The sequence below is a fragment of the Schizosaccharomyces japonicus genome, assembly GCF_000149845.2.
Source record: "Schizosaccharomyces japonicus yFS275 unplaced genomic scaffold supercont5.2, whole genome shotgun sequence".
Taxonomy (NCBI): Eukaryota; Fungi; Ascomycota; class Schizosaccharomycetes; order Schizosaccharomycetales; family Schizosaccharomycetaceae; genus Schizosaccharomyces; species Schizosaccharomyces japonicus.
In genome coordinates this window covers 865,847-883,764 of record NW_011627861.1, presented here as the reverse complement: position 1 = coordinate 883,764, position 17,918 = coordinate 865,847, and the positions used below count along the sequence as shown (strand labels likewise).

At 41.3% G+C, this 17,918-nt stretch overlaps 13 protein-coding genes across 13 annotated transcripts; 5 read left to right on the top strand and 8 right to left on the bottom strand.

Moving 5' to 3' along the window:
• The first annotated feature begins 169 nt into the window (after nucleotides 1–169).
• Nucleotides 170–2,899, top strand: SJAG_03334 (coenzyme A/diphosphate transporter). Its single transcript, XM_002174451.2, has one exon. It carries the CDS (start codon nucleotides 359–361, stop codon nucleotides 1,385–1,387), a length of 1,029 nt encoding a protein of 342 aa, XP_002174487.1. The 5' UTR covers nucleotides 170–358; the 3' UTR covers nucleotides 1,388–2,899.
• SJAG_03333 (oligosaccharyltransferase gamma subunit) lies at nucleotides 1,382–3,095 on the bottom strand. Its single transcript, XM_002174450.2, has 4 exons — nucleotides 2,496–3,095; nucleotides 2,323–2,440; nucleotides 2,160–2,239; nucleotides 1,382–2,106 (listed from the first exon to the last, which is right to left on the bottom strand). The coding sequence occupies exons 1-4, from the start codon at nucleotides 2,696–2,698 to the stop codon at nucleotides 1,581–1,583; spliced, it is 927 nt and encodes a 308-aa protein (XP_002174486.1). The 5' UTR covers nucleotides 2,699–3,095; the 3' UTR covers nucleotides 1,382–1,580.
• Nucleotides 2,917–3,997, top strand: SJAG_03332 (SAM-dependent methyltransferase; the record flags this gene model as incomplete). Its single annotated transcript, XM_002174449.1, has 3 exons — nucleotides 2,917–3,063; nucleotides 3,221–3,271; nucleotides 3,341–3,997. 3 exons carry the CDS (start codon nucleotides 2,917–2,919, stop codon nucleotides 3,995–3,997), a joined length of 855 nt encoding a protein of 284 aa, XP_002174485.1.
• Nucleotides 3,987–4,754, bottom strand: SJAG_03331 (hypothetical protein; the record flags this gene model as incomplete). The annotated part of the gene is made up of 1 exon (XM_002174448.1): nucleotides 3,987–4,754. One exon carries the CDS (start codon nucleotides 4,752–4,754, stop codon nucleotides 3,987–3,989), a length of 768 nt encoding a protein of 255 aa, XP_002174484.1.
• Nucleotides 4,755–6,605, bottom strand: SJAG_03330 (N-glycosylation protein). Its single transcript, XM_002174447.2, has 4 exons — nucleotides 5,903–6,605; nucleotides 5,577–5,831; nucleotides 5,475–5,524; nucleotides 4,755–5,416 (listed from the first exon to the last, which is right to left on the bottom strand). Exons 2-4 carry the CDS (start codon nucleotides 5,781–5,783, stop codon nucleotides 5,020–5,022), a joined length of 654 nt encoding a protein of 217 aa, XP_002174483.1. The 5' UTR covers nucleotides 5,784–5,831; nucleotides 5,903–6,605; the 3' UTR covers nucleotides 4,755–5,019.
• On the top strand, nucleotides 6,240–7,929 carry SJAG_03328 (tRNA-splicing endonuclease subunit catalytic subunit Sen2; the record flags this gene model as incomplete). Its single annotated transcript, XM_002174446.2, has 3 exons — nucleotides 6,240–6,530; nucleotides 6,652–7,069; nucleotides 7,117–7,929. The coding sequence occupies 3 exons, from the start codon at nucleotides 6,240–6,242 to the stop codon at nucleotides 7,422–7,424; spliced, it is 1,017 nt and encodes a 338-aa protein (XP_002174482.1). The 3' UTR covers nucleotides 7,425–7,929.
• SJAG_03327 (Bfr1 binding protein) lies at nucleotides 7,519–8,741 on the bottom strand (the record flags this gene model as incomplete). The annotated part of the gene is made up of 7 exons (XM_002174445.2): nucleotides 8,453–8,741; nucleotides 8,351–8,400; nucleotides 8,232–8,299; nucleotides 8,090–8,191; nucleotides 7,931–8,037; nucleotides 7,622–7,869; nucleotides 7,519–7,576 (listed from the first exon to the last, which is right to left on the bottom strand). Exons 1-7 carry the CDS (start codon nucleotides 8,585–8,587, stop codon nucleotides 7,519–7,521), a joined length of 768 nt encoding a protein of 255 aa, XP_002174481.2. The 5' UTR covers nucleotides 8,588–8,741.
• SJAG_03326 (60S ribosomal protein L37) lies at nucleotides 8,689–9,210 on the bottom strand. Its single transcript, XM_002174444.2, has 2 exons — nucleotides 8,920–9,210; nucleotides 8,689–8,860 (listed from the first exon to the last, which is right to left on the bottom strand). The coding sequence occupies exons 1-2, from the start codon at nucleotides 9,152–9,154 to the stop codon at nucleotides 8,832–8,834; spliced, it is 264 nt and encodes an 87-aa protein (XP_002174480.1). The 5' UTR covers nucleotides 9,155–9,210; the 3' UTR covers nucleotides 8,689–8,831.
• Nucleotides 9,211–9,608: 398 nt separating this feature from the next.
• SJAG_03325 (COP9/signalosome complex subunit Csn2) lies at nucleotides 9,609–12,224 on the top strand. Its single transcript, XM_002174443.2, has 5 exons — nucleotides 9,609–9,995; nucleotides 10,047–10,141; nucleotides 10,186–10,267; nucleotides 10,314–10,374; nucleotides 10,424–12,224. Exons 1-5 carry the CDS (start codon nucleotides 9,970–9,972, stop codon nucleotides 11,492–11,494), a joined length of 1,335 nt encoding a protein of 444 aa, XP_002174479.1. The 5' UTR covers nucleotides 9,609–9,969; the 3' UTR covers nucleotides 11,495–12,224.
• SJAG_03324 (ubiquitin-protein ligase E3) lies at nucleotides 10,359–12,624 on the bottom strand. The gene is made up of 3 exons (XM_002174442.2): nucleotides 12,499–12,624; nucleotides 12,191–12,442; nucleotides 10,359–12,137 (listed from the first exon to the last, which is right to left on the bottom strand). The coding sequence occupies exons 1-3, from the start codon at nucleotides 12,586–12,588 to the stop codon at nucleotides 11,499–11,501; spliced, it is 981 nt and encodes a 326-aa protein (XP_002174478.1). The 5' UTR covers nucleotides 12,589–12,624; the 3' UTR covers nucleotides 10,359–11,498.
• A 179-nt stretch (nucleotides 12,625–12,803) lies between these two features.
• Nucleotides 12,804–13,912, bottom strand: SJAG_03323 (SMN family protein yip11). Its single transcript, XM_002174441.2, has 3 exons — nucleotides 13,533–13,912; nucleotides 13,135–13,486; nucleotides 12,804–13,083 (listed from the first exon to the last, which is right to left on the bottom strand). Exons 1-3 carry the CDS (start codon nucleotides 13,694–13,696, stop codon nucleotides 12,880–12,882), a joined length of 720 nt encoding a protein of 239 aa, XP_002174477.1. The 5' UTR covers nucleotides 13,697–13,912; the 3' UTR covers nucleotides 12,804–12,879.
• Nucleotides 12,896–17,627, top strand: SJAG_03322 (cytochrome c oxidase assembly protein COX11). Its single transcript, XM_002174440.2, has one exon. The coding sequence runs from the start codon at nucleotides 14,081–14,083 to the stop codon at nucleotides 16,172–16,174; it is 2,094 nt and encodes a 697-aa protein (XP_002174476.1). The 5' UTR covers nucleotides 12,896–14,080; the 3' UTR covers nucleotides 16,175–17,627.
• SJAG_03321 (19S proteasome regulatory subunit Rpn502) lies at nucleotides 15,894–17,871 on the bottom strand. Its single transcript, XM_002174439.2, has 2 exons — nucleotides 17,564–17,871; nucleotides 15,894–17,514 (listed from the first exon to the last, which is right to left on the bottom strand). Exons 1-2 carry the CDS (start codon nucleotides 17,708–17,710, stop codon nucleotides 16,267–16,269), a joined length of 1,395 nt encoding a protein of 464 aa, XP_002174475.2. The 5' UTR covers nucleotides 17,711–17,871; the 3' UTR covers nucleotides 15,894–16,266.
• Nucleotides 17,872–17,918: the final 47 nt, after the last annotated feature.

Below are 17,918 nucleotides of genomic sequence, written 5' to 3'. Positions count from 1 at the left end.
TGTTCTGGTCATCTTAAAGGATGCCATTTTCAAACTTACCATCTTGGCTGGTAGCAGGTTGTTGTTTGATCGTAAATTTGTGTACAGAAAATGTGACTGTGCTTTATTTCAATAGGGTAGGGTTTCTGCTGTTACCCTTGTGACACGTGGAAGTAACAACGCGGGGCAGCGCCCTCCATTTATCGGTGTGGGGGTATGTGGGGCACCACAACGACGCTCGTGTAAGTAAGAAGCGAAAAGGCTGCGCCAGGGCTGCAGATCCGGTGTTGAAGGGAGCACCGGTAGAGCACACTGACACAGGCGCAGACACAAAATCGAACAGCAAAAGGCACGAAGTGCGCCCAGAGAGACTCCAGAAATGCAGCAGCGGCGACGCCTCCTGCACGCTCAACAAGCAGACGGAGATAACAACAGAAACACCAGCAGCTTCGGCGTTCGTTCGTTTCTTGTCCCAGTGATCTCAGGAGGATGTGCGGCCACTGTGAGTAGAACAGTAGTGAATCCGCTGGAACGGTTGAAAATCATTTACCAAGTACAACGCCAGCGAGAGTTTAAAGGTATAATAAGCTCATTTGCAAAGATATGGCGGCAGGAGGGAGTCGCGGGGTTTTTTCGAGGAAATGGAGCCAATGCCCTGAGGGCGTTTCCATATGGAGCCGTTCAATTCGCAACATTCCATACTTTGAAGCAACATAGGCTTTCCCAGAAACGAGCTTTGGCACACGACAATCTAGATCAATACACCGTAGCTCCTATTGGTCTTTCCAACACTGAACGTCTCGTTTTCGGAGCGGTGTCGGGGGCCACAAGTGTTAGCTGCACATATCCTTTAGATATTGCGAGAACAAGACTCTCTATCCAAACGGCAAACCTGAGTCCAGTCGGAGCTCCCGCGACGACGACGATAGCTGCTGCGAAACAACGCTTGCCGGGTCTCGCAGGAACTGTTCGGTCCATCTATACAAACGAGGGTGGCTTCCGTGGTTTGTACCGTGGATTGAGTGCGACGCTGCTGAATATCGTTCCATACACAGCACTAAACTTTTGTGCCTATGAATGGGCTCGGTCTAGATGGTGTCCTCGCCATGCTGAACCTTCGAGTACACAGAAATTGCTTTTTGGAGGCTTGAGTGGCTTTTTCGCGCAGACTATTGTTTTTCCTTTAGAAGTGCTTCGGCGAAGATTTCAAGTCAACTGGATGCAAGGCATTGGACATCATTACCCGAGCATCCGTGCTGCCATTACAACCATATACCGGGAAGAAGGCATCCTTGCATTTTTCAAAGGTTACGCCAGCAACATGTGTAAAATCATACCGCTCATGAGTGTTACTTGGTTTGTGTACGACACCATCAGCAACCTTGGAATCTCCACTGAAAGCAAATGAGAATGGAGAGCGGCGCCAACGCCGTGCAGCACATGCCTCTTTTTAATCGTTTTAGTCTCTTCGTGTTTATTTTTTGGGGCAACGAAAGCCGAACATGCATTACATAGACCTGCCACGAATACCCTTAATTTCTTCATCATCGTAGTAATCATCCTACGGTCTTGACATTGTATCATAGAACTATCAGACATCATCAAAGAAGGAGTTTGAAGGGGTAGTAACCGTTCTTCTCGCGGAAAATGTAAGCCAGGTAGCTGTACAAGAATACTTGGATGGTAAGCCAAGCAATGACGAAAATAGTTTGGCTCTTGGCTCCACGAATACAAGGAGCCGAATAGGCAAGAGAGATTACACTCAGGGACAGAACAAAATACAACAGGGAAACCACTTGCGTCTCTGCACCGAATTGGTTCATTTGACCGCCAGCCATCCAACTGACGCTACCGTCTTGGTTGTGCTGGACATACTGTGTTCCACGGATGCGGTTGAACATATGGCCCGAACTGAAGGTGATAACAGAAACGATGCTGATGGCAGCCCAAAGCTTTCTAGAGTGCACCAAACGGAGCAGCGCCTTGCGATAATAGGTAACGAAAGCAACAACTATCAACAGAGAAACGAGAGACATAACGTCCTTGCTGTAATCGTGAGGACGGTAAATGGGAATCAACTTGCCCACCAAACTGGCAATGCTTTCCGAAAGGTACTCAGCCGAGAGACTGTACAAACTTGTCAGTAAAACGAACACGAGCCGACAAACAAATGGACTTACTCTCCCATCAACTTGAGCTCATGAGGAGCATTGGTGTGAGGCTCGAACACCCAGAAGTTAGGAATCGATCTGATGTTGTACTAGTGATTATTAAGTTAGTAAAGGCGTCGCAGAAAGTACATCTTTCCAAAAAATGATGTGCGAAATTCTTTCGTGTACATACTCCACGGAACGTGTTCTTGTTATCTTGGAAATCTGCATGAACGAAAACGAGCTCCTTGTCATTGGGAAACGCTTTACGATGAGACTTGGCCAAAACGCGAAATTCAGGATCCACTTTTCTAAACATTCGAGCGCGTTAGACACGTCAAAATTGAACATTAGGCTTGTACGTACGTGCAGGTTTCGCAATCAATTCCCTGAGTAGCCGTAAGAAGAGCAACGACTACATAGTCCTGAGAACCCGTGATTACTTTCGAAAAGGTTGAGTCGGTGACCTCGATAAGGCCAGCGTTGTTGACCATCGAGAACACATCCGGCTTGGCAGCACAAAATGTGATAAAGAACGCAAGCCAAGTTAGCAATTTCGACAAAATCATTTTCGTAATGGCTGAGGGAGGAGTGAAGAGCCGGCACTACTCAGCTACTAGCTTTCCCCAAATAAGGTTACCGAAAAGTGTCCGAGCGAGCGGAGACAATTCGGTGAATGGGAGAGGTATTCGGTTTTTTTCGGTATTATTCGGTGAACTGAAGACCGCAAGTACCGTGTTGACTCCGAACAACTTCACCGTAACCCGAGGCCTTGGATGGCAGCAGCATGAGACAAGTTCGATGGCCAACTTCTGTGTCCATTGTGCGGGTCTTTCTTCGTAGGTTTGCACACAAAACAGGGTCGAAGGGAGAGGCTTCGCTGAAGAAATTGACAACAAAGTCTGAGAGAGAGTATTCAGCACTTATTCGACAGGTGAGCTAGCAGGCTAAGGGACGCGTGCGAATGTAATATATGGCCTTTAAATGGTTGCGAGGAATAAGCTTTATATAGACGCGTTAGGGGACGCGTCGTGACGCGGTGTCATTTAACTTTATTTTTGAGACAGTGAACTTACGCGTTTTCAATACAGATTCAACGTAAATACAATATCTTTAAGCCGAATCAACTTGTTTTAGACTTGGTAAGAAGTCCTTATGGATTAGAAGACACACTCAATGACTTTTATTACTAACACTTTAATTGTTACTAGGGTTGTGCTCCAGGATATTGGAATCGATATGCAGCCTCACATGTAAAACCATTCGGAAGGGTTATAGGATTAGACGTTGTTCCATGTCATGTAGATAGGAATAGTTCGTTTCTTCAGGGTAGTTTCTTGAGTTCAGGTGTTCAACACGAATTAATTCGCATGGCTGTTAGGGCACAACAACTTCGGGATGTGAAACAGGTTGGCAGTAGCAAGGACTATGCCACCATCTTAACAGAGTTGCAACATTCAGAAGATATGTACACCAAGTTATCTTACAGCGATGTCCAAGTTGATGTCGTTCTGAGTGATTTGATGGCACCTCTTCCTCGAAACGCGCCGTTTGAGCCTCGTTTTGTGCGAAATGCATACAAAACGATGCTGTTAAGCAAGCAACTAGCTGTAGACAGCTGTAAAGATTCGATACTTTTGGCGCATGCTGCTCTTGTGTTGTGTTTTCGAAGCTTAAAACAGTCAGGCATTTTCGTGTGCAAAGTGCTTAGAGGAGATGAAACATTCGCCTTCAGGGATAATCTGTTGTTAACCTTCGAGACAGTTCACCAGGTATCTTGTTTTCGTGACCCGCAAGCTCGATCACAAACCGTATTTATTTGTTTTGGAAAGCGAGAGGAATTGCCCATTGGACTCATTAATACTTAATCGGCGAACCGTCAAGTTTCCCTTGGCAAGAGAGCTTTAAGGTCGGTAGTTGTTTGTCATCATCTTCTGATGCAAACAACTGTTCCCAGCCTTCATGGGAAAGTGCTCGTTCTGTAATTCGCGAAATGTACTGCTGGAGGTCCTTCACATTTTGTCGTAACTGTTCAATCTCCTGGCGTAGCCTCGCTCTTGACTTACCTATGACCGAGAACGATTGCCCATCATATGCTTGGCGGCTACTTAGTGGTGCGAATTCATGAGTATGGCTTTCCACAGAAGAGGAACGAAAGATTCTTGTCGGACTGTCCCCGGGATTTTGTGTGACTCCACTCGCAATTTCCATAATCTCAATTTGTTGGCGCTCAAGTGCCTTTCGAAGTTCACGAATCTTGCTTCTGTCACGGCTGTTTTGCTCCCTTAACGAATGAATTTCCATCAACTGCTTTTTACATCGGCCACATGTTGAGGCGGGAGATGTTGCTGTTGTGAGGGATCCCGTTTCTCTTGCCGACAAAGCACGGACATTTTCCACATCTGAAAATGATTGTTCCGCATACGCATCAGTGTCCTTTTCGTCGGTTCGTGTCTCCGCCTTCTGCCTCGCGCGCAATTTAAGTTTCAGTTTTAGTCTGTCTGCCTCGGAATGCCTCAATTTTGCCTCAAGGCTGTGCAATTTTGCAGTTAACTTGTGCACTTTCTTCAGTGAGAGATGCTGAGGAAGAAGCTCGTTTGGTTTTAGTTCCTTTAATGATTCCATAGTGTTTTAATTATGTTTGAATTCATCAGGCGTCCTTTTCTGTGCTTAAAGTCGTAAATGTAAACATGTAAACAAAACAAACTCTGATTAAATATTTACAGGATCCAAAGACAATACAGAGTATTAAAATAATAATAATAATAGGATAAGAATAATGGTAGCAAAAAAAGAAAAAACATTCAGGAAGAAAGAGATCATGGATGTCGTGGAACAATAAAAAAAGGTAGGGAATAGATATGCCGAACAACTGGTGTTCAATTCGGCACTAATCTAGGTGCCATAACAGTACAAGCATCGTGAAAAAGCTGGCAATGCCAACGGGCACTACCGCGAAAACGGCAAGCTCAAGGAGATCGATGTTGTGTCGATGTCTGTGTCGAGTCCGTTTGTTGCAGGGTTGAGAACATTCTGAAGAGGCCGATTGTTTGTCAGGTTTGTCATTCGTAGCATCGTAAAGCACTGTTCTCGTAATCGGAGAAGTGATCCAGTCCTGAACGATGTACGCGAACGTTTGAAAACATGAAATGGCAATCCAAGCATGAAGAAGATAATTGTAATCACCTTTGGTGATATATCTCACACTAAGAGAAACAAATGAAACGGTAATCATGTTTAAGGAAATTAAACGAATGATAGTGGGTGCCAAGGAGTAATGAATTAACCTATAACGTATCAGCTGCATGTAAAGAAGTAAACGTTACTTTTCTCATGAACACGTACCACTTAAGCATAAAATTATTTGTCAGGACAAACGAGAGATGGGCTGAAACCTTTTTCATGTCAGCATAAAACCTCCAAACAAACACAATTCCTCTCACTTACAGCGGTCCATAGTGAAGTAGTAGACAGACGCCAAAGATCGCTTGGATTCAGGTAAGCCATGTAATAACATTTACAAAACCAGTAAATTGCAGGAACAACTGAAAGCACCCTGCTGGAGATGAAACAAAAAACAGCAACAGGGTGATGTATGCCCAACGCCTGAGCAGGTCGTGGGTTCGATATTAATGTACAGATGTAACGTTTCATCAATGCATTTACGTGTAATGCTGATGATTTTTTATACCGGCCGCTTAGCTAAATTTGTTAATAGGAAATTCAAACAGTCAAAAATAATCGCCGCGAATGCGCAAAAAAAGAAGTATTACCCAAAAAAAAAGTCGCTTTTACTTAATAAAAAGCCTTTTAATGAAAATAAACTGAAAAATGCCAAGTTGAATGTTCAAGTTCTGGTTGGGATGGTGGCTAATAAACGTTACTCTTGGAGTACTCAAAAAAAACAAGTCAGCTTAAGTGGTAGGTGAATAGCACTGCTACGAGCCATAATCACTGGAAGAACAGAATACATCGTTGCTCGGCGTTGCATTCGTGCGTTAGGAGTATTCTTGTGTTGCGTTTGACAGTTTTTAGGGGCTTTTTTCTTTAAGTCATCCAGCGTAAGAATTTCTTTCATTCGCGGTAAGGAGGCATATCGAATCGATTGTGATGCAGAGAAACAACGAGATATATAAGAGGCCGTTGCCAGTTCCGTTGGCGCAGCCATTGCCGCCATTTTTACCGAGTAACCCTTTAACATGGGTCCCATATGTTTACTCATGGTTGTTCACGAAGGCTGCAAAAAGATCGACGTGGAAAGCAGTGCTGAATGCTGACGGCCTTTGTTCTATTGTTAAAGACGAGGACGCTATTCGGAATCTGTGGTGCAATGGATTTTTGGAAAAGGAAATCTGTCCCGAAGCGAACCAACTTGGCAGATCCGTACAGAAAGAGCGCTCGGTTTCTTAGGTGAAAACGAAAACCTTGGCTGCCGAGGAGATTACTGCACGTCGTCGGTTGAGCGTAAACAATTCAAGGCCCAAAGAGCATGGAAAGAGAAACAAGAAGAGACAGGCGTCAGCTTCTCATTGAAAAAGGAGAGCCAATCCCGCCAGAACTGCAGGAAGATGCACCTATGCCTCCGGAACTTACAGTTGAGGATGGGGATGCAGAAGAGGAGGTCGAGAAGAATCCTCTCGGTCTAAAAGAAGTTCCAAAGATCGAACATCTGCAACTAACATTACCGGAAACATGTTTTTTGGCTTCTTTGGGTGTCTTGAAGGTGGTCCTTCCTCAAACGCAAACGAAGAAGAACTTGGTACAGGTTTGTGCACTTATTTCTTTAAAGGCATCCAACCCCGTTCTTTCACATGATCGGCTCGATTTTGAAGGAATTGTGGAACCAGACAACCAGTTCCTTGTGGAATTTGCTGCATACCAGTATTTTCGTCAACTTGGTTGGGTTGTCAAAATGGGTACCAAATTCACAGTTGACTTTTGTAAGTACAGTGGTATTTTGAGGGTCACGGACTAACTGAATATTTAGTGTTATATAGGCGTGGTCCTGTGTTCACACATGCGGAGCTCGCTGTAGTTTTGGTTCCTTGTATTGGAGATAAGCAAACACGAAACTTTGAATGGCATGAATTGCATTGTTTGAATCGTGTTATTTCTCAGGTACGGAAAACCCTACTTGTTTGTTATGTCCAATGCCCAGAACAAGCTGCGTTTGAAAAGGTTTGGGCAAAACGGAATTCAATGCCTCAATGGGAATGGACAAAGGCCATCTTACAAAGTTATTCTGTCCGTTGTGTGAGTCTTCGTAGATGGGTTCCCCAACGGAATAGGGATTAGACTGGCTGACGAAAGCTAATCCCTCTAATTGATTCATACATATTTTTGATCTAGAACTTATAGACGTTGATGAAAGGCATGCAGTTTCAGGGACTTACTCGTCATTTGGATTAACTGATAACTTTTTGTAAATTTGGATGACCGACTTGTACCTACACATTTTTATGGTTAGTACAATAATTTGATAAAAAAAATACCATTGTTCAACATCTTTCCGGGCAGAGTTTTTGGTGGTCTCCGATGCTAATTCCGATCGTATACTAGACGCCTTTTCTTCCAGATTCTCATTCGTGGTCTGCAACACGCTGAATTCTTTTTCCAAAAGTTTCAGTCTATTTTCTTCTGTCGTTTTTTGTGATGAGGTGGAGTTGCAGCGTTTTTCCAACTCTTTTAACTCTGTTGAAGCCTGTTCGATTTTTAATTCCAGATCAGAAAGCACCGGCCGCTATTTAAGTGTATAAGTTAGAAAATTAACCAAAAATAATGCATATGGCTATTCATCAAACCTTTGCCTGTTCATCCTGTTGAAGCTCGTGCAATGATTTTTCAAGTTCCGCTATTTCTGTAAGAAGTTTATTGGTACTGTTGCATGAATCCGTAAGTGTTAAGTATTCTAAAATGTGAGCACGAGCCCAAAACCTCATTTCTTAAAAGAGTAGTTGTACCATTAGATAAATTTGTACATCCAGTTTCAATGTGATCGATCAATTGCTCCACGGCGCGCTTCTTCTCTTTGAGTTTTGATTTTTGCTGAGCATTCAAACGGTCTGATAATTAGTGAATATATTCACACATATGAACAAGTACCCAATTGAGCATTCTCGTCCGGTTCAACGAGAATGGGAGGATTGTCTAGTAGACACCGCAGATAACGTCTTTTTCGCTATTAGATTGACGGATAAAGTGATTCCTGACTAATTGCATACTCTTTCGTTTCTTGTTCAATGTATGAAACTTTTAACTTGGAGAATAATTCCTTCATTGTCGTTAAGCAATACTTATCATTTCAATTGTAACAAAAAACAAACCTTGTAGTAACGAAGTTCTGGTTCATAGTAACAATCGTTTTTTTCTATCTCCTCTACATTGATGTATCCCCCAAGTGAATCGCTTGGATTATGAATGAATTGATTAACTGAAGGTGTATTGGTAGAATCGTTCATGGGAGACGCCAAACGCTGGGACGCGAAATAAGCTTTATTAAAACCTACCCAAAACGCGACTCGATAAATGAAAAAACAGACGCGTGGTAAACACAAAACGTCTCATACACGTGGAACAAACAGAATAACCAAAGTACGCTTACATCCACGATCAAATACAAGCTTGTTACAAACTACCACACACTCTCAATTCTACAAACAAAACGCGATTCGATGACGTTTAAGTACAGATTCATTTGGTAATTTAAGCAGAAGCAGCAGGCTTGCCAGCACCTGGATACGTGTTAGAATAATCGCCAGAACGTAAATTGGGAGTCTATTAGTATACTTACGGAATCCGTTCTTGAAACGCATGTGAACCTCCTTCAAGTGACGCATACGACCGGTACCAGTGGTCTTTCTTCTCTTGGCCTTAGGGTTCCAGTTGTACTTGCGCGTCTTAGCAGCAGGGTAGCCGCAAGCAGCACAGGTGCTCTTTTGGATATGGAAAGAACGCTTTCCACAACGACGGCAAATGGTATGAGACTTGTTGTGTCTCATACCGAACGATTGAGTACCCTTAGTCATCTTTTGCTGCTACTGTTGGAAGGCGCTAGGTTTGCAGAAGGTTGGTTGATACGTGGAGTGCTGTAGTCCTGTTCACTCCACCGAAAAACAGTCACATGTTTCGGTTTGTAATAACCTAGGTTATTTTGACGAGGAGACCTGGTATTAAAAAAGTAATATTCAAACGAATTACGGTCAAATGGTTTGCAGTGTGATGTTTAAAGTTTTAGAAAAGTGATTATTTTAATTTCTAATTTTTTTTTTTTTTTTTTTTTTTTTTTTATGAATATCTATTTCTTTTTTCCTTGAATAAAAATTTTGTTCAGACATTATTAATCACAGTAAAAGAATATCAATACGCGATAGAACAATGTCTTTATTAAGAAATAAATGTTACCGTCTTTTGCTAATTTGCAAGAGGAATTAGAATATTATTAAAATTTAAAAATAAAAATTAAAAAAATTTGTTTACTTATGAATCTTTGCTTTTTTACATTTTTTCCTTCTGCCTTTAAATCCATTATTCATAAGTAGCTGCACTTGTAAATCTATAATAGCATTGTTTTAAAAGCGGTCTAAGTCATGAACAACTCACGGTTTATATGGTACTGTTCGTTAATGTAACAGCTATAGTCATTGAATTCTCATTGCATGATTCTTTATTTCCTATCACTTCAATTATTTTAAGTATTGCTGCTAATAGATACGCTGCGAAAAAGACCCTACCAACTACCAAGGGTGTTGTTCTTCGAGGATTTACAAACGCAGAACTCGCCCGTATTAGTTCATCTACGTCTTCGAATCATTTCTGCTTGTTATGTTAATTCTTGAGCACAATGTCTGATGATGATTTCATGTTTGAGTAAGGAACTCAAGTTTCTTGAATATTAAATTATTAACTGAAATTACCCAGAGGAGATGAGGATTACGAATTCGAATTCGAAGATGACGGGAATGAGGAAGAAGATTTAAATGTCGATGCTGAGAATAATTACTACAATGCGAAAGGTTTGTTGCGACGTTTTCAGGAAATGCAATTAACATCATTTTAGCTATGAGAGAGGAAAACCCTAAAAGGGCAAAAGATATGTTTCTTGAAATTGTTAACGAGTCGTCTGGTGATTTGGATGAATGGTATACAGAGTTTCAAGAGACTTGTAATTACTGACATTTTCTTCAGGGCTTTTAGAGCATTAAAGCAAGCAATTAAACTATGCTTTGCTGCGGACAAACAAGAAGAGGTAACTCTTTCGGGGTGTTATTAGCAGGATTATTTTTCTAATAAAGTAGATGCTACGGCTCTATCAACAACTTTTAGGAAGTATAAACTCGACTCATTTAACACGCAATTACACGGAAAAGTGTATTAACAATATTCTTGAGTATGCCTCGAACAGCAAAAATGCCAAGTTCTTAGATGAATTTTACAAAGCAACTCTAAAGACACTCGAAAAGCAACAAAATAACCGTTTATGGCTCAAAACGAATATGAAATACGCTGAATTTTTTCTGAAACAAAAAAACTTCCACAAGTTTAAGGCAATAGTGAAGCAACTGCACAAACTTCTCGACAACGAGGAAGGAGTTGATCAAAATCGCGGAGCACATATTCTTGAGCTGTATTCGCTTGAAATTCAATTCTACACAGAAGTTCAAGATACTAAACATTTGAAGGAAATTTATGACAAATCATTACGAGTTCGGAGTGCAATCCCTCATCCTCGTATTCTCGGTATTGTCAGAGAATGCGGCGGTAAAATGCACATGCTTGAGAGAAAATGGAAGGAGGCCCAAACAGAGTTTTTTGAAGCTTTCAAATGCTATGACGAAGCTGGATCTCTCGCGCGTATACAAGTATTAAAATATCTTGTACTTGCCAGCATGCTTTCAGAATCAAAAATTAACCCTTTCGACTCACCTGAAACACTTTCATATAAGAATAACCCTGAGATTATCTCCATGACTGAGCTTGTAGATGCATATGAGCGTTACGATGTAAAGGCTGTTGAAAGGGTACTTGAAAAACATCACGACGATATCATGAACGATACATTCATTTCACAGTATGTTGGAAAAATTATCAGCACAATCAGAAGCCATGTACTGTTCGAAACTATCCAGCCCCTAACGCAAGTCAAGCTCGACTTCTTGGCTGAGTACCTGGATGTCTCGGTTCCCGTTGTTGAGCAAGCACTTGTGGATCTAATTGTAACCGGAAAAATCAACGGAAGAATTGATGCTATTAATAATGTGTTCACTAGCGCAAAAGTGGAAGACACAGACGACCTCGAAAACCGATTAATCGAAAGCACCCAAAAAGTTTGGGAGAAATTAACGAGAATGGAGAAACAGGAGGCTTAAATTTTTAAAGCATCAATCTCCAAAACGACGTTTCCGGATTCAATAAAGGAACACGTGTTACAGGACAACACTGGTTCTCAGAAACCCAGCCTTGGATACAGGGATAACAAAAAACGAAGCCAGTAGTCAAGACTGCCGGGTTTTGAATAATTGAACCGCAAATCCGACAACTAGTTCCCGTATGATAGTCACTTGCCATAGTAGTCCGGGGTGGTCCAAGATTTGTGAACCATGTTTTGGAAACAGAAAAGTATTTCTGGTAATCATTTTCATTCCACCAGTTTAAGAGTCGTAACGCTAGAATGAAAGCTGTGAATCCATTCTCTAAAATGAAGTCACGAAGCTTCGTGGACGCTGATATGGGTGCATCGTTTCTGGTATTTGAGCTATCAGTTCTTTGAGCATAGATAACTTTTTGATGAAGGATTAGATCTATGACATTGGTGTACTGTGTCTTTCCGCACATATACAAGATTCTGATGACCCAAGTCAATATGTTCCAACAGCTCTTTAGTTTCCTGTAAAGTTTTATTATGCACCCATAAAGTCTTGCTTTAGGGAATGACAGTCCAGGAGTTGTAAGTCTTTTGCTTAAGGATGCAATACAGTCATCCAGTTTTCGAATTAGATAAGGAAAGAGCGTCTTTGCAACAGTTAAAAATTAAGGACTTTCTTCATTTAAATCATGTAACATACCAATGTTAGCAACTTTTGTTTTTTATCTGTGTTGTTTAAATTGCAAGTAATATAAGTCTTATTACGATTGATTCCTGCGCTTTGTAATTTCCATCCAACGTACTTCCGCTCCCAGTTTAACAAATGCTCAACCATTGTAGCGTTCCATTTCTTTAGAAAGAATTGTTCAACAAGGTACGAAAGAGCAAAGTATATTTCATCATAATACTTGTGAACCTTTAAAAGATATCGTGGATATTTCTGGGCATAGTGCTAAAACCATACGAAGGTGTTAGGAGACGCAGGTTTCTATCATTAAATGGACGTACAGCTAGAATATGTAGTAAAGAAGGTGAAATCAAGCTTTGCAGCTGCTCTTTTTCAAGATGTTCTAATAAAGAAGGTAATTGAGGGTTCATGATGAAGAGTTGGGATCAGATGCAAGTTGAAAAGGTATTTGGAATAGCATATTCAGAAATTCAAATGTCAAATAGATGATGTGAGGGTAGAAACGGAAATGATATACATCTTTTATCGGTAGCTTGTTAGTTTTTTACGAAAGTGTTTTTAATACTAGTTTACATTATAATAATATTCAATAATATTCCACAATATAAACAAACAAACAAACAAACAGGATGAAAAACTCTTATCGTTAACTGAGCTAACAAAATACTATCCAGTCATTAACTACTTGTTTAGCAATAGAACTACTTAGGCACAAGCTGACTACCCAAATCGACCTGCTGATAACAAAAAACAAGAACCGTTTGTAGCATCGACGACATGTATCGAACTAGCGAATGGCTAGTGTGAGTTGTTTGTAATGCCCGAAAAAGTGATCGGAGAATTGATGTTTCTTCCCCAGTAATCAAGTCAGGCAATTTGCATAGACATGCAAAGAACCACTGTGCCTGTCTTCGTTAGTAAGTATGTCCAGTCTTTTGCATCAATTCGTGCAATACCTGCAATTCAAGCTTCTCAACTTGAAGCCAATTCGGAAACGAGTCGAGTATTTGAAAACAAGTTGGCATATTCATATTTGCGAGTAAGGACCAACTAAGTGGTGTTTCCAGCAACTTGAGTTTCCATTCTGCTATCGATTTGGGGCAGTTTTCAGAATCGGAATGCTCGGTCAATTGGTAACTTTGAAGCTTATCACGCACTACAGTGATCTGTTCAAGAAACCTTTTTTGCCATTCTGTCTTTTCAGGTAACCTCTCTTGTTCCTTTGTCTCGGATACTGTGTACTTTAGTTCTGTATTGGTTTGTTCCCGTGTAATACATTTGATTGGAGAAAGCTGTTTTGATTCATTCCTGACCTGTTAGAATGAAATAATTTTTAATCGCGTAGTGTCCATACCTTACGGAAAGCAGATATTCAATGCCATCCAAAGGGACATTTCGATTAGTATTTTGTTGGTTCACAACGACGTCCGGAAAAGCACCGCGCTGATTTGTTTGTTCATCAAGAGGCCCGCTTGTATGGACAGCATTAACAGCATTTCTTTTTCTCTTAGGTGCCATTGGATAATCACAAGCTGCTTTTTTTTTTTTGGACTAAATGAATTTTCAAACACACCGAAGTGCTTAATGCATATTAAAAGGGGAGACAACTAGGAAAAATAATCGGATCAAATACGAAAAGGAGTTCTGCACGTCCAAGTCAAAGCAAAAACAGTTGCATATTGGTTTTTCGCTTCTCCATACTACAAACCACCGAGCACAGTACCAGAAATGGCATACGTGTTTTAGAGTACTATTTAAAGAAACAGTGCTTCTTCGTAACAAGAGAGGGAAGTCATAAACATCTTTTTACCATCTCCAAAGCCAGGGTGATTTTGTACAAATCGTTCTATTGTTATTTTCATAGTCGACTATTCGAGCTGCACTCAACATTAAGCTTCATGAATGTTTGAGAATATCATCTGTAAAACGTTTTTCCGACGAAACATTGGTCATTTTAAAACATCCTTCTTTCTGAACTGGGTTAAAAAAAAAGAACATCAAGTTAACTGTCACATTCTCAAGCGTAAAGCATCAACAACTTCGGCAAGTGAATGGGTAAACAAAGATATCTATGATTTACAAACTCAATCACTATCAACGGACATTAATAATGAACCCATTTCGTCAACTCAGTCTTCTCTCTGGAGACAACAGCGACAAAGTGGAGAACTACATGTTCACACAACATTAAACGTCGTCGTTGACCAGCATTTAGCAAAGCAAAACAGGTCACTATTGGGAAGAGAGATTAACAACCTGAAATCCTTCCAATCTGAGCTTTGGAAGTCGAAAGATACATTGATTACTCAAAAACCTCCAAGACAATTGACCGAATTAGAGGTAATGGCCTATTTATCCGCGTCGCTTCCTCCCCAATATGCAGCTCTTCACAATGTTTTTGGTGAAATTGCACTTCGTATACCAGAATTTCTACGACGTTCTGGACTCAGACTATTTGATTACGGATTCGGTCCGGCGTTGGGTGCTATCGCTTGTTCACAATACATGAAAGAGCCGCTTCACGCCTTGGTTCACGAAGGAAATCCTTTCATGCATAATATTGCCGACGACTTGGCCCATCAGTATCAGAGTCAAACAGACATATTCGCACAGTTTCATATCACAAAACTTCTTCCTTTCTCCACGGAGGGAACGTTCGATATTTTTGTCTTGTCAAACCGTTTAAACGAAATGAAGACAGACGGCGAGTTTTACAGCTTTTTACGTCGTATTTGGTCGCTTGTTTCCGACCAGGATGGACTTCTTATCCTCGTAGAAGACGGGTCTCCTCGCTCATTCCAAACATTGAGTCGAGCACGTTCCTTCCTACTAAAAAAATCACCAAACACTGATGAATCCAACACTTCCTCAAAAGTTCACGTAGTGTCACCTTGTCCACACGATATGGAATGCCCCATGCAAAAAGCCCCATCTCATTTTAAGAGCTGTGCGTTCACCCAGCATTTTTACCGGCCAGTTTGGATGCGTGAATACTCAAAATACAAATACGCCAATCGTAGCACAGCATATTCTAACTTTAGCTACTGTGTTTTAAGGAAAGGAAAACCGAGACCACCTGTTCATGATTACTTAAGCACAGATGGTTTAGAGTTGGCTTCCGATGACTTACCTCAGTCTTTCCATCAATGGCCTCGTATTGTGCAACCGGTAATGAAACGACGAGGACATGTCGCAATGGATGTCTGTACTAGTAAAGGCTGTCTCGCACGTTATGTATACACAAAATCTCAAGGAACCGAAACTTATCGCATGGCTCGAAAATCAAAGCTTGGTGATGCTTTTCCCATCTCCCCTAAAACAATAATCCGTTACTACCATTCACATACACCGTCCAGTCATAACCTGTTTCATTCAATTTCTCCGTGTTGCTCGCCGCGAGCTTCGTATCAAAGACCGGGCAATGACTCGTTTAGACGCAGAACCACTACGAATTACATGATAGCCTTAAGCATTTTTGCTTTGGGCGTAACGTATTCTTCCGTTCCTCTGTATCGATTGTTTTGTTCAAAAACGGGTTATGGAGGTACGGTGAATACGGATAATACACGCATGTCAGCAGAACGCATGGTGCCCAGGAACGAAGCACGTCGTATTCGTATCAAGTTCAACGGAGACGTCGGTGGAAGCCTGGATTGGAGACTGTGGCCGCAGCAAAGAGAACTATGGGTTCTACCCGGTGAAACAGCACTTGCGTTTTACTCTGCAGAAAATAAAAGTGATCACGATATCATTGGGGTAGCTACATACAACATTGTCCCCGAACAGGCCGCACTCTACTTTAATAAAGTAGCTTGTTTTTGCTTTGAGGAACAGCGTCTCGATGCTCACGAGAAAGTCGACTTGCCGGTATTCTTTTTCATTGATCCAGAATTCGATGACGACCCGAACATGAAAAACGTCGACGAAATTCTTCTTAGCTACACATTCTTCCAAGCTCGTTTTGATAAACAAGGCAACCTTCAGACAGTATCGTAACCTCGTTGCGAATACAAACAAATATTGCATTATCCATAATGTTGAAATGATTAATCATTCGTATTTCATAATCTCTACAAGCATGCGTAAATTTACTTTGCGACTTCCTGTTGAATAGAGTACATCATCTCCTCCTTCAAAATCAGTTGTCGCGTTTTTTCGACTCTGTTCAGCAAAAAGGTAATGCTTGCTGACCACTCATTAAGTTGTTCGTGTACATTCTTTGCCTTTTTGAACGAAACCGTACCGGCAGGTCTGTCAATACGGGCATAAAAGTGTCCCTTTGTAATAAGCTCTGACAAAAACTGTTCTGTTTCCTCAGCGGACAGATCCAACAGAATACTCAAGCGATCACAACGGATACGGGTATAGTATTTAGCAATGACACGCAAGTTATGCTCGATAACACGCTTACGCAGCTCAGACCAGCGCTTTTCGCCCTTCTCATCACCAGCTGCGAAAACCGCAGTGCTTCGTAAAACTTCACCGTAAATTTCTGCAATGCGGGGCCAGCGCATCAGCTCATTGATGGTGAAACATTTAACAAGCTGTTGCAACAGAGGCAAAGAAGACAATTTGCGATCGGCGTTCACGCGCTGCAGTAAATCAGCCTGCTCGTTATCATAAGGCGCCAACAATACGAAGCACACAACATTCTCAAGAATTTCGCGCCATTTCTCGGGGTCTGCTTGGATACTGGCTGTGTCATAAACGACGCGATAGTATTTACACACGTCAAGATATGCATCCTCATGCAACCCGATGCGAATTTTTTGCTCATAATACTTGAGTTTCAGATCTTGGACCTCCTCCTTTTCAAAGAATTTGACGGATATCTTCTTGGCAAAGGTAGAAGCCATGTAGTAATCAGAACACAGCAAGTGTAACCGGACCTGCTCTAAAATAAGATCGACCTTCTCCTTCTGGTCGAGAGACGCGTACGTTTCAACAGGTTCATTACACAAGATATCTTTAGCCTCCTCAATCTTTCCCTCTTCTTCACGGATGTTGGACAAAAGTCGCGTAAGACGGGCACGTTCAATTTCAACGTAGATTTTGCCGTCTGTGATGCCTCGCAACGTTTCAATAAGATCAATCTTAATCTTCTTGTCTTTGATATCATCGAGGTAGCCCATCACATGTTGCACCAGGCTCGTCATAGCTTGTTTCAGCTGTCCATGTTTTTTGGATAAACTAACGAGTTGCTCGTTCAAGAGCTTGTAATCCTTAGCTTGATACAAAAGATCAGCAATGTAAATAAGTATCTTAGTGTTCGTGGCATTATCTGAAGCCTGACGCACTTGTTTTTCAAAAATCAACAATTTCTCCAAGGAGGCATCCTAATTCAACGAGTTAGCGCCGAAAACTCCGCGTTTTTTTTACACATACAATTTTGACACGATCCAATGAATCAATGAGGGCTTGATACTCCTCCGTAAAATCTTTTTCTGGCTTCAGCTCTGCCATTTTTTGAATTGAGGTAGTGGGAGACGGTGGGTGTTTAGACCATCGACAACAATGGTGGTAAGGCTGCATAACAACACGCCGTTTAAATGAAAAACGCTACGCGTGAATTCGACAACGAAATAAGATCGAAATGGATGAGAAATGTTCAAAACTCGCTATTCTTAGTGACTTTTCACGTCAATTAAGGCATACCTAACAGGTTAAACGTTCCAAGCCAGTTCACAAATTACGATGTGGTGCATTGCGGTAAACTCGCTTAACGAGAAAAAAATCCGTG

What these genes read in the sequence shown, in the direction of transcription:
- SJAG_03334 (XM_002174451.2), top strand. Translation starts at nt 359, where the DNA reads ATGCAGCAGCGGCGACGCCTCCTGCACGCTCAACAAGCAGACGGAGAT.
- SJAG_03333 (XM_002174450.2), bottom strand. Translation starts at nt 2,698, where the DNA reads ATGATTTTGTCGAAATTGCTAACTTGGCTTGCGTTCTTTATCACATTT. An exon ending in ATTGATTGCGAAACCTGCAC is followed by an intron (nt 2,441 to 2,495) that starts GTACGTACAAGC and finishes TCGAATGTTTAG; the next exon opens with AAAAGTGGATCCTGAATTTC. An exon ending in ACAAGAACACGTTCCGTGGA is followed by an intron (nt 2,240 to 2,322) that starts GTATGTACACGA and finishes AATAATCACTAG; the next exon opens with TACAACATCAGATCGATTCC.
- SJAG_03330 (XM_002174447.2), bottom strand. Translation starts at nt 5,783, where the DNA reads ATGAAACGTTACATCTGTACATTAATATCGAACCCACGACCTGCTCAG. An exon ending in CTACTTCACTATGGACCGCT is followed by an intron (nt 5,525 to 5,576) that starts GTAAGTGAGAGG and finishes GACATGAAAAAG; the next exon opens with GTTTCAGCCCATCTCTCGTT. An exon ending in AATAATTTTATGCTTAAGTG is followed by an intron (nt 5,417 to 5,474) that starts GTACGTGTTCAT and finishes GATACGTTATAG; the next exon opens with GTTAATTCATTACTCCTTGG.
- SJAG_03326 (XM_002174444.2), bottom strand. Translation starts at nt 9,154, where the DNA reads ATGACTAAGGGTACTCAATCGTTCGGTATGAGACACAACAAGTCTCAT. An exon ending in GCGTTTCAAGAACGGATTCC is followed by an intron (nt 8,861 to 8,919) that starts GTAAGTATACTA and finishes ACACGTATCCAG; the next exon opens with GTGCTGGCAAGCCTGCTGCT.
- SJAG_03325 (XM_002174443.2), top strand. Translation starts at nt 9,970, where the DNA reads ATGTCTGATGATGATTTCATGTTTGA. An exon ending in GATGATGATTTCATGTTTGA is followed by an intron (nt 9,996 to 10,046) that starts GTAAGGAACTCA and finishes GAAATTACCCAG; the next exon opens with AGGAGATGAGGATTACGAAT. An exon ending in TAATTACTACAATGCGAAAG is followed by an intron (nt 10,142 to 10,185) that starts GTTTGTTGCGAC and finishes ACATCATTTTAG; the next exon opens with CTATGAGAGAGGAAAACCCT.
- SJAG_03324 (XM_002174442.2), bottom strand. Translation starts at nt 12,588, where the DNA reads ATGAACCCTCAATTACCTTCTTTATTAGAACATCTTGAAAAAGAGCAG. An exon ending in CTTTACTACATATTCTAGCT is followed by an intron (nt 12,443 to 12,498) that starts GTACGTCCATTT and finishes GTATGGTTTTAG; the next exon opens with CACTATGCCCAGAAATATCC. An exon ending in AACAAAAGTTGCTAACATTG is followed by an intron (nt 12,138 to 12,190) that starts GTATGTTACATG and finishes ACTGTTGCAAAG; the next exon opens with ACGCTCTTTCCTTATCTAAT.
- SJAG_03323 (XM_002174441.2), bottom strand. Translation starts at nt 13,696, where the DNA reads ATGGCACCTAAGAGAAAAAGAAATGCTGTTAATGCTGTCCATACAAGC. An exon ending in GAATATCTGCTTTCCGTAAG is followed by an intron (nt 13,487 to 13,532) that starts GTATGGACACTA and finishes CTAACAGGTCAG; the next exon opens with GAATGAATCAAAACAGCTTT. An exon ending in TTGAGAAGCTTGAATTGCAG is followed by an intron (nt 13,084 to 13,134) that starts GTATTGCACGAA and finishes TAACGAAGACAG; the next exon opens with GCACAGTGGTTCTTTGCATG.
- SJAG_03322 (XM_002174440.2), top strand. Translation starts at nt 14,081, where the DNA reads ATGTTTGAGAATATCATCTGTAAAACGTTTTTCCGACGAAACATTGGT.
- SJAG_03321 (XM_002174439.2), bottom strand. Translation starts at nt 17,710, where the DNA reads ATGCAGCCTTACCACCATTGTTGTCGATGGTCTAAACACCCACCGTCT. An exon ending in CATTGGATCGTGTCAAAATT is followed by an intron (nt 17,515 to 17,563) that starts GTATGTGTAAAA and finishes TCGTTGAATTAG; the next exon opens with GATGCCTCCTTGGAGAAATT.